Source organism: Chiloscyllium plagiosum, chromosome 32 (assembly GCF_004010195.1).
Source record: "Chiloscyllium plagiosum isolate BGI_BamShark_2017 chromosome 32, ASM401019v2, whole genome shotgun sequence".
Lineage (NCBI taxonomy): Eukaryota > Metazoa > Chordata > Chondrichthyes > Orectolobiformes > Hemiscylliidae > Chiloscyllium > Chiloscyllium plagiosum.
In genome coordinates, this window is record NC_057741.1 from 1400949 (window position 1) to 1413310 (window position 12362).

The window sequence follows — 12362 nt, forward strand, 5'->3', positions numbered from 1 at the left end:
AAGTGTGCACTATCTACAGGATACACTACAGAAATTCACCAACAATGCTAAGACAGCACCCTCTAAACCTACAATCATCACTATTTTGAAGGACAGAGGGCAAGAGGTACATTGGAAAGTGCAGTCTGGGTACTATGGGATTACATTACAGTGCGGAAACAGGCCCTTCGGCCCAACAAGTCCACACCGACCCACCGAAGCGCAACCCACCCATACCACTATACCTAACACTATGGGCAATTTAGCATAGCCAATTCACCTAACCTGCACATCTTTGGACTGTGGGAGGAAACCGGAGCACCCGGAGGAAACCCACACACACTCACACACGCACCCATACACACACACACACACACATCCAAACACACACACTCACACACGCACCCATACACACACACACACACACATCCAAACACACACACTCACACACGCACCCATACACACACACACACACACATCCAAACACACACACTCACACACGCACCCATACACACACACACACACACATCCAAACACACACACTCACACACGCACCCATACACACACACACACACACATCCAAACACACACACTCACACACGCACCCATACACACACACACACACACATCCAAACACACACACTCACACACGCACCCATACACACACACACACACACATCCAAACACACACACTCACACACGCACCCATACACACACACACACACACATCCAAACACACACACTCACACACGCACCCATACACACACACACACACACATCCAAACACACACACTCACACACGCACCCATACACACACACACACACACATCCAAACACACACACTCACACACGCACCCATACACACACACACACACACACACACATCTCCTTAACCCTATTTGCCAAAGCTATCTCATGTCCCCTTTTTGCCCTCCTGATTTCCCACTTAAAGTATACTCCTTTATACTCTTCTAAGGATTCACTCAATCTCTCCTATCTATGCCTGACATAAGCTTCCTTCTTTTTCTTAACCAAAACTTCAATTTCTCTCATCATCCAGCATTCCCTATTCTACCAGCCTTGCCTTTCACCCAAACATGAATAAACTTTCTCTGGACTCTCGTTATCTCACTTTCATGCTTTTTTTAACCCATGACCTTTAATTTCCTAAAAGTTTGAAAACTTTTCTCACCCTTCAGTATAAGTGACAACTCAGCCTCTACAACCTTCCATGATAAAGAATTCCAGATTCACTGCAATTTGAGGGAATAAATTTCTCCTCATATCTATCCTAACTATGTGACAAATTACCCTGATATTATGCCCTCTGGTTCTAGACTCTCCTACAAGGGGAAACAACCTCTCAGTTTCTAGCCTGTCAAGTTCCCAAAGAATCGTGTATATTTCAATAAGGATGCCTCTTCTCTTCTCACATCCAACAAGTATAACCCCAACTTACTCAAACTCTCCTAAGAAAATCCCTCCATATCCAGAATCAACCTAATGATCATTCTCTGGATTGTCTCAAAATGCAATGCATCTTCTCTTTGATGGAGTCAAAATTTATTCTCAATATTCTAGATGTGGTCTAACCTGCTCATATTATCGATTCAGTAAGACATCATTATTTTTATATTCCATTCATTTTAATGAAAGGTCAATACTCCATTTGCTTTCCCTATAAATCTGCCAAACTTGTATGCTAGATTATTGAGATTTATGCACAATGTACCCCAAATCCCTCTGTGCTGCAGCTGCCACCATGCCACCCACCAATTTATTGAAACATTAAGTGGCAGCTACATTGTGAGACACAAAGAGAGATGAAGCAGTAACTGTTGTGTACAGGAGCAAAGCTGATACTCTTTGAAGAACAGGAATAGAATTTTACAGTTTGCCTCCACCACGCAGGATGCTTGTCGGAGCTGGTTATAAGTTTGAAAAGAAGAGGACAAGACTTATGGAAGTTTTGGAAATATAAGGAACAAGGAGTTACTGAGGTGGTTGTCAACTCTGGAATACTCAGGCTGGGTAGAACGGGTTTGGAAGGAAAGTTGAAATCTGGAAGTCATTTGGAACGTGCTCTTATAATGCTACATATCTGCCAGAAGTGAGCAGCACTGCAAAAGAGGTGATCATAAGTATCTCAGTTATGTTAATTAATTAATATAATGGTACCTTTTCTTTAGTCTGGTATATTTGTTGACTGTGGAAGAGTATGAAATATTTCTGTCCCTCCTGGCTTTGCATTTGCAAATTGATGTTCTTCACGCAAGTCGGTTTCAGTCTTTTTCCAAATAATTGACTTTGATGGTTGTTCTAATTTGTTCAGTTTGACAGAGCTGAACTTGGTTCATGTCATAAATAATTGCTGATGTTGATTCATCTGCCTCTTTTGATATTCCCTTCCATATAGAATAATCTGATTTTACACAATTTGAATTAAGATCCTTGCGGATTAAACTACTACTCAAGCTTTGTATCCATCACACTCTTCCATGGTTGCAATGGCTGACACATCAGAAAGAATCATAAAATATGTATTTTGTTAGAAAGCTTTCACTACACCTTGAGATGATTCACTGCACAGAGGACATTTGGTTCTGATCTCCGTAGTTCATACAGTTTAGCAGAATCAGACTTGGCAGATTTAGTGCAATCTGATTGGATTGTAACCTGAAAGTCATGTTTCTTTAATCTGTCGTTCTATCAGTTATTTTCTTTTGGTGTGCAAAACATTTGCTTGTGCGGTGATGCTCTGATATTCTTCATGTTTTTACTGTCTGATTTGTTTAAAGTAATAGAGAACATAAGTGGTCAGAAAAGTTACAGTGATGAAATGCTATTTGATTAATTGATTGTGTTTTCTCTGTGGGTAAATTACAATGTTTTCTATCTTAGACTCTGTTGACAGCTCATTTTAACTTTCAGGGAAATGTTCTGCACAGATTCTCAATGATTTCCAAATAAATTCCTAAAGTAAATCAACCAAAAGTCCTGAATATTTAACTAACCCGAAAATTCTGCATTATTGGTCAGTTGACTTCTTTGACATCACACTTTCACCACAGTGAACTCTATCATATCTGATGTCTTTCCCCATAGATTGTCAATTCCTTATTCAAATATATATGCATACTTATAAAATGATAAATAATATTAATTGCCATCTAACATTGATTTGAAAAGTCAGTGGCACTGATGATTGACATTGTTTCTCCAAACCTATCAGCGTGAAAATTCATGAAACTTTACAAGACAGAAACAGTCCATTAAGCCCATCAAGTCTGTCACGTTTTCATCCCTATAAAAAAAGTAAAATCAAGATCTGCTTGCTCCCAGTAAGTTTTCTAACAATTACAGTTAATTAACCATCCCAGCGTTCTCATATGACATAGATGTATATTCCACAGGATTGAAGTGCTTTGCCATATGTCAAGTTGATTTCTGGCAAGCTTCGCTACTTGTCTAATAAGTAAACGTAATTACTTGATTAAATTTAAATTATAGATATATTATTTCAATATTTACTTATAAAATATCTTTCATCATTGTGATGTAATGGCTTCCTATTTCCAGTTATTGCAGTGGGACTTCTTGAATTTCTTGGGAGATCAAAGGTCTTGAGGGAAGGTTGAAGTCCTGGGAGAGAGAACTAGAGGGCTGTAGATTAGAGGGGAGGTATAGGAAACAGGAGAGACATTGGAGGCGGGAAGAGGCAGGTCAAGGAGATGCCATTGGCTTTATGGGGAAAGTCAAGAGACCTGGCACTGATTGGTTGTGTAAGATTTCCTGAGGAGAGTTGCTGGATACAGCTGGGAAAGTGCAAAGGTTGGAGTTGCAGCTCTTGCCTGAGTTTGGGTGTAAATCTGGTTGTACTTGGTTAAACTTTAAACCTTAAATAACAATAAGGCATTGCATCGGATACTTTCTGGAACGTATGTCTCATCAACATCTGTGGCTCAGTGGTTAGCACTGCTACCTCACAGCACCAGGGTCCCAGGTTCAACTCCAGCCTTGGGCAACTGTCTGTGTGGAGTTTGCGCATTCTCCCTGTGTCTGTGTGGGTTTCCTCTCACAGTCCAAAGATGTGCAGGTGAGGTGAATTGGCCATGTTAAATTACCCATAATGTTAGGTGCATTGGTCAGAGGGAAATGGGTCTGGGTGGGTTACTCTTCGGAGGGTCGGTGTGGACTTGTTGGGCCGAAGGGCCTGTTTCCACACTGTGGGGAATCTAATCTAATCTAATAAAAAAATTACCCTCATCAACCCTTTCTGTTAGCACTTCAAAAAAACTCAGCATGTTAGTTAAATATGATTTCCTTTTTGGGAATCCATGCTGATTCTTCCCAGTTACCCCTCACTTTTGCCATGTGATTACTAATTCTATCCCAACTAATTGTTTCTAGAGGCTTCCTCACCAGAGTTAAACTCTCTGTCTGTAATTGCTGGACTTACCCATACAACCTTTTTTAAACGAGAGCAGAAAGTTTGTAAGTTTCCAGTTTTCTGGCACCAGCCCTGAGTCTAAAGAAGAATGAAAAACTATGGGCAGTGCCCCGTAACATCCTTCAAAATCCTTAGATGCATCACATCCTGTCTTCGGGCCTTGTTAACTTTAAGTACCAATAATCTAACATTACTTCCTGCACAATTCTGAACTCCTTTAGCGACCGGGTTTCCTCCTCTGTCACCATGGTATGCATGTCATCTTTCTCCTTACAAAAGACAGATACGAAGTATTCATTTAAGATCTCAGTCATGCCCTATATCCATGTGTAAATACCCTTTTTGGTTCCTTATCAGCCCTACTCCTTCCTCCTTTTACCACACTTTTGCTATTTATATGGCCATGGGAGGGGGAGAATCCCGTTGGGGTGATCTATATGTTTCCAAAAACATAGGCAGTACAAAGAGGAGGCTCTGCATAGTCAGAATCAGGAGCTATGCACCAAATTATGATGCAGAACTTCAGGGATCTCTGAGTTATCAACTGAGCCACATATCATAGCGATTACAGAGGCGTGACTCAGGGATGTTCCAAGGTTTAGAAGCTATAGGAAGGATAGAGAGGACGGGCAGTGAGGACGGGCAGTGCGGTTTTTGATAAAGGATAATGTTATGGCTGTACTTCGAATAGAATAGAATAGAATCCCTACACTGGAAACAAGCCCTTCGGCCCAACAAGTCCACACCGACCCTCCAAACTGAGGGAATCATGATTTGGAGATGCTGGTGTTGGGCTGGGTGTATAAAGTTAAAAATCACACTACACCAGGTTATAGTCCAACAGGTTTAATTGGAAGCACGAGCTTTCAGAGTGCTGCTGCTTCATCAGGTGGTAATGGAGTACACAATTGTTAAGACACAGAATTTATAGCAAAAGTTTACAGTGTGATGTAACTGAAATTATTCACTGAAAAATACCTTGATTTTTTGTTGAGACTCTCATCTGTTGGAGTGACCCTGGTAGTTTCACTCCTTTCATATGTAAATCACAAAACTTTTTTTAAAATGTAAACTTTTGCGATAAATTCTGTGTCTTACAATTGTGTCCTCCACAACCACTGATGATGGAGTGGCGCTCTGAAAGCTAGTGTGCTTCCTATTAAACCTGTTAGACTATAACCTGGTGTTGTGCGATTTTAAACTTAGGGAGGATATTCCTGGAAATATGTCTAGGGAAGTTATTTCAGTGAAACTGAGAAATAAGAAAGGGATGATCATGTTATTGGGATTGTAGTATAGAGCCCACAGTAGACTGCAGGAAATTGAGAAACAAATTTGTAAGGAGTTCTCAGTCATCATTAAAAATAATAGTGATTATAGCAGGGGATTTTAACTTTTCGAATATAAACTAGGACAGCCTTAGGGTTAAGGGCTTGGAAGGAGAGGAATAGTGTGTACAAGAAAATTTTCGGACTCAGTACTGGAGAAGATGCAAAAGGCCCTGCTGACTCTCCAACACTCACTGGATATCGCTGCATTTGTACTTTCTTTCGCTCCCTATCTGTCTGTATCTCTCTCTCTCCATTCCTGCTCCTCAAACCATACCTCCCCACCAACTCTGTGCATATTCCAATGTTCGCTTTCCCTCAGAGCAGTGGGAGTTGATCTGGGATGGGTTTCTTTCTCAAGTTGGTGGAGAGTGGTGTATTATAACCCTTGAAACAATTAAACTGTTAGCCCTGGGAGGAAATTCAAGGCTCTCACTTTATTTATCTCACTGATGGAAGCAAATAAAACTACCGCACTTCCAGATAGAAGCAAAAAAAGCATACACAGACAGCAAACTGCTCCAATATATACGCCAGCGGAATAAATCAAGGCCAGCTGGTAATACAGGGGATGGAATTGCAATAACCAACAGGAGTTCACTTCATATAAAGAAGTCTGCAGATCACAAATCACAGTACAACCAGATCACATTGATGAAATGCGCGTTATAGGAGAAATACCTGCATTCTTGTGAAATCAGGCAGGGCAGGTGACTGAGGTGTTGGTGGGGAGAGCACTTTGGGGCCAGTGACCATAATTCTTTTTTCTTTGTGACTGAAAAGGAAAGACCAGACCAAAATGTTAAAGTTCTGAATTGGAACAAAGCCAATTTTAACACTATTAAACAAACTTTCAAAAGTTGGCTGGGTGCGAATGTTTGCAAGTAAAGAGAGAGCTGGAAAATGTGAAGCCTTCAAGAATGTCCAGAGACAGTATGTTCCTGTTAGGGTGAAGGGCAAGACTGGAGGGTGTAGGGAATGCTGAATACTAGAGAAATTGTGGTTTTGGTCCAGGAAAGAAAGAAGCATATGTCAGGTAGCGACAGCAGAGATCGAGTGAATCCTTAGAAGAGTATAAAGACAGTAGGTGTATGCTTAAGAAGGAAATCAGGAGGGCGAAAAGGAGACATGAGATAGCTTTGGCAAATAGGGTTAAGGAGAATCCAAAAGGCTTTTACAAATACATTAAGGACAAAAGGGTAACTAGGGAGAGAATAGGGCCCCTCAAAGATCAGCAAGGCGGCCGACGTGTGGAGCTGCAGAAAATGGGGGAGATACTAAACGAGTATTTTGCATCAATGTTTTTTGTGGAGAAGGATATGGAAGATGGAGAACATGAGGAAATAATATTGACATCTTGAAAAGTGTTCATATTCCAGTGGACATCTTAAAACGCATTAAAATGGATAAATCCCCAGAACCTGATCAGGTGTACCCTAGAATTCTGTGGGAAGCTAGGGAAGTGATTGCTGGGCCTCTTGCTGAGATATTTGGATCATTGATAACCACAGGTGAGGTGCCGGAGGACTGGAGGTTGGCTAACGTGGTGCCACTCTTTAAGAAAGGTGGTAAGGACAGAACTGTAGACCAGTGAGCCTGACATTGGTGGTGGATAAATTATTGGAGGGAATCCTGAGGGACAGAACTTACACGTATTTGGAAAGGCAAGGACTCATTAGGGACCGTCAACATGGCTCTGTGCATGGGCACTCGTATCACACTGATTTGACTGAGTTTTTTGAAGAAGCAACAATGAGAATTGATGAGGGCAGAGTGTTGGATGTGATCTATATGGACTTTAGTAAGGTGTCCAACAAGGTTCCTCATGGTAGACTGGATAGCAAAGTTAGATCACATGGAATATAGGGAGAACTATCCAATTGGAAACAGAACTGTTCGAAGGTAGACGATAAAGGGTGGTGGTGGAGGGTTGCTTTTTAGAATGGTGGCCTGTGACCAATGATGTGTCACCTAGATTGGCGCTGGGTCCACTGCTTTTTGTCATTTGTATAAATGATTTAGATATGAACTTGGGAGGTCTGATTAGTTAGTTTGCAGATGACAGCAAAATTGGAGGTAAACTGGACAATGAAGGAGGCTACCTACGAGTACAACTGGACCCTGATCAGGTGAGCCAATGGGCTGAGGAGTGGCAGATGGAGTTTCGATAGATGTGAGGTGCTGCATTTTGGAAAGGCGAATCAAGGCAGGACTTATACACATAATGGTAAGGTCCTAGGGAGTGTTGCTGAACAAAGAGAGCTTGGAGTGCAGGTTCATGGTACCTTGAAAGTGGAGTCCCGGGAAGACAGGATAGTGAAGAAGGCATTTGGTATGCTTGCCTTTGTTGGTCAGTGCATTGTGGAGAGAAGTTGGGAGGTCATGTTGCAGCTGTACAGTGCACTGGTTAGGCCACTTTTGGATTGCTGTGATCAATTCTGGTCTCCCTGCTATAGGAAATATGTTATAAAACTTGAAAGGGTTCAGAAAAGATTCACAAGGATGTTGCCAGGGTTGGAGGGTTTGAGCGACCGGGAGAGGCTGAATCTGCTGGGCCTGTTTTCCCTGGAGCATCGGAGGCTGAGGGGTGACCTCTATGGAGGTTTGTTAAATCATGTGGGACATGGATAGGGTGAATAGATAAAATCTTTTCCCTGGGTGGAGGAGTTCAGAACTAGAGGGCATAGTTTTACGGTGAGAGGAGAAAGATTTAAAAGACATCTGGATGGATATATGAATAGGAAGGGTTTAGAGGGATATGGGCCAAATACTGGCAAATGGGACTAGATTAATTTAGGATATCTGGTCAGCATGGATCAGTTGGACCAAAGGGTCTGTTTCCATGCTGCACAGCTTTGAGTCTGAGAGAGAAAAAGTCTTTATTCTTCATATTACTGCAAGTTCCTGATGATACTTCATGCCTCTTGATGTCTCTTTTCAGACATAAAAAGCAACAGTTCACTGCTGTGCGTTAACTGCTCACAGAAAGATGGTTTTAGTGTATAAAAACCTGTTTCTTCACCAGTTTCTTCATCCCCCCTCCCCCCACCTTGTCTCAGCCGGATCCCTCCAGCCCGGCACCGCCTTCCTGACCTGCAGTCTTCTTCTTGACCTCTCCGCCTCCATCCTACTCCGACCTATCACCCTCACCTTGACCTCTTTCCACCTATCACATTTCCAACTCCCCTCCTCCAAGTCCCTCCTCCCTACCTTTTATCTTCTCCTGCTGAACACTCTCTGCTCATTCCTGAAGAAGGGCCTGTGCCCGAAACGTCGAATCTCCTGTTCCCTGGATGCTGCCTGACCTGCTGTGCTGTTCCAGCAATAAAGTTTCAACTTTGATCTCCAGCATCTGCAGACCTCACTTTCTCCTATAAAAACCTGGCCCCTAATGGGGACAATCCATTTTTCCATAGTTTTGATGAGAGATTGTCAGAGTTTCCCTGTTTTCATTTGGGAAAGATTTGGAGGGTTGTGGTGTTGGGAGATATTCAATCTTCTTTGCGTGACAACTTTTCAATTTCAGACTTCAAATTTTTGTGGTCGAGAAGTCTTATCCCCAGTCATACTTGAAGAGCTCGTTACAGATTCCAGATGATGAATTATAATATCCAAGTTATCATCCCCTTGATTGCCTTTTTGGAGTGTGGCAGTCACAGACATTAGATACTCCTTTGTAATTTCTTGAGAGTTTCAGATCAAGTGAATTAGGTAACCATTGAATGTGTTCCAGTTTATTTTGAATTGTTTTTCTTTCAATCGCAAAGCGTTTAAAGTAGCGAATGTGATTCTAAAGATTAATAGTTTGTATTTTCTATCATTGTGACCATCTGCAGAATGCACTGCTGCGAATCAGCAAGACTCCTTCGGCAATACCAACTCACCAATCTCTCCCACCAAGAAGGACAAGGGCATGTTTCTCTCTGAGCTACATATTATTTTGCCTTGGAGCTATATTGCCACTCATTTTCTGCAACTGTATCAAACCACCTGGATCCTCCTGTCTAATAGAATTGTGAATTTGCCTCCACCACATGGACTGCAGCAGTCCAAGAAGGCAATACATCACCTTTCTCTAGTCCAGGCCCATTAAGGAAGGGCAATAAATGCTGGTCTTGCCATTTATGAATAATTTTCATGTAAATAGAAAATTAATACATTATGTGTGGTTTTCTTTTCCAGTGCTTTCATATATTAACATTTTAATTTATACAACAGTTAATATTGTCTTTCATGCACCCTTTCAAAGTATGCTCAAGCAAGTCAGAAATCACCTTAGGCTTCCACTCAATTCAAGATTACTGAATAAGAAAATGACACTGCTGCATTTTGATTCCAACCACTACCTCCTTTCACTTTATAATTCCTCAATGTTTAGGAATATTTAGTTCTGCCCAATTTTGAGTCAGATCTTCATTACTTGTGAAAACCATCGACCATATCTTGGCACTCGCACAGAGCTTCACAAAGTCAGGAAGGCAATATTATATCCAGAGTGAGACACAGCCTGAGTGAGTATATAGTTCAGGGGTTTTGGAAGCCTGAAGATCCTAACACCATAAGCTATAGATCACAATTAGGCCATTCAGCCCATCAAGTCTGCTCCACCATTCAATCATGGTTAACATGTTTCTCAACCCCATTCTCCTGCCTTCTTCTCATAAGCCATCCCATTACTAATCAAGAGCTTATCTGTCTCTGTCTAGGAATCCCAAGTGTATTTGCACTTCAGAATTACCAAGACTTGCCCCATTACTTGCCTCATTACACATTACCAAATCCAGAATGCCTGCTCCCTAATGGGCTATACCACAAGGTGATCCATGAGTGGGATGTAATTGAAAGTTTCAGAACACTGAATAGCCTGGAAAGAGTGAACGTGGGGAAGATGTTTCCATTGGCAGAGAGATGAGGACCCGAGGGCACAGCCTTAGAGTGAATGGAAGACCCTTTAGAAAGAAATAAGAAGAAACTTCTTTAGCCAGAGAATGGGAAATCTGTGGGATTCATTGCCACAGAAGGCTGTGGAGGCCAGATCATTGAGTATGTTTGTAACAGAGATGGATAAGTTCTTGACTGCCAAGGAGACCAAAGATTACGGGGAAAAAGTGGGAAAATGGGGTTGAAAAACGTATCAACCATGATCGAATGGCAGAGCAGAGTCAATGGGCCAAATGGCCTAATTTCTGCTCCTATGTCATTACGGTATTAAGGATCTCATAGATTCTTCCTATGGCCAGAGGCCTGATCCATACCTCCTGGGCACTCAGCAAGAGCTGTCAGCCTGATGGATGATCTGGGGTGTTGGGGAGGAGTGATCACCCTATGTCCAGATGAAGCTCCCAAGTATTGATTCCCCAGCCACCCTACACTCACTCCCTTTGACTTGTCATCTTTGCCTCGCACCTCCTTCAACATCCCTTCCGGGCCTGACAGCCTGACACTCTAGTGAGTCCCTCAACTATCCTTGTAGTCTGGGTTCCAACATTAAACGCCTTGACCACAGACAACTACAATCCCAGCCGTGGCCATCCCCCTGGTTACATTGCTGAAACAAGATGGCTGTGGCCATTTCATTGGTGAGAGGCTCTCTGAGGTAGGAATTCTGTTTGAAAGAGGATAAAAACACCACTTCAGGCGGATTGAATTCACGAGGCTGATCAATGATTTTAGGGTGAGCCCTGATTTACGTCAGAGGAAAGGGACCCTGTCATCAGCCCCACATTTACAAGCAATAATCACTTGACATGCAAGTAAACCTAAAAATTGGTCAATCAATAAGTTACAAGAAAGTTTTTTTCCCAAATGTTACATCAGCCTCCTCTTCACTGAGGACAACACTCCTGTCCAGTCTGTGAGTGTGATTCTGAGCCTCTGGTCTCCTGTCATTTCAATTCATTGCCCCACTCTGACTCTGAGCTCTCTGTCCTCAGCATCCTACACTGTTCCAATAAACCCTTCCTTAGACACTTGACAACCTTTCAGATTCAATATTAAGTTTAACAATTTCACATTATGACTAAACTGGCCTCCTTTCACTTTTTGGGTAATGGCTTACGATAATAATTCTGCTTTTCTCATTTCCACCTTCTCCACAACCTTCTTTCATTCTTTTGCTTGTTCCATAATTTTACATTTTTTTTTGTATAAACTCTCCAATCTGCCACATCTCTTCCCTTTTGCTCCATCATCTCTACGCACCTCTGCTTAAAAATCTGTTGCATCTCTCATTCTTTCCAAATTGGTTGAAAGGTCATTGACCTGAAATAGTGGGCTAATCTTTTGCCTTCATTGTTCTAATGGGGCATTTCTATGGGGCATGCGACTGACCTAGTTTCCACTGGATAGTGAATGTCCTCCTTAGGTGAGAATGTTCCAGGCGGCTATGCCATTAGAGTTTCTCATAATTCCTAAAGTCCCCACCTCATTTCCAACTTCATGGAGCCAGGAAAATTTACCCCATTAACTTTTGCTCTCTTCCTACTGATACATGACCTGCTACATATTTCCAGCATTTTGTTCCTGTTACAATGACTGTCCCGTGTTCAAACTAAGGGGAGGCAACCAATTTATTGAGCTTTCAGTCTCTAAGCTTATTAAGTAAT

General features: G+C 41.9%; 1 protein-coding gene across 4 annotated transcripts in view; it reads left to right on the forward strand.

The window, feature by feature from the left end:
- The window catches only part of tmem144a (transmembrane protein 144a), an 85557-nt gene extending 75351 nt beyond the window's left edge, over positions 1 to 10206 (forward strand). The window contains exon 14 of one of the 4 annotated variants that reach the window (XR_006309029.1): positions 9594 to 9658. Coding sequence is in view for 3 of the 4 variants with exons in the window: in XM_043674003.1 (XP_043529938.1) it covers positions 9594 to 9776 (183 nt within the window). In the remaining variant the exon portion in view is untranslated. Of the gene's footprint in view, positions 1 to 9593 lie in introns of all 4 variants that reach the window. The other 3 variants (XM_043674003.1, XM_043674005.1, XM_043674002.1) reach the window with 3 other exon arrangements.
- Positions 10207 to 12362: the final 2156 nt, after the last annotated feature.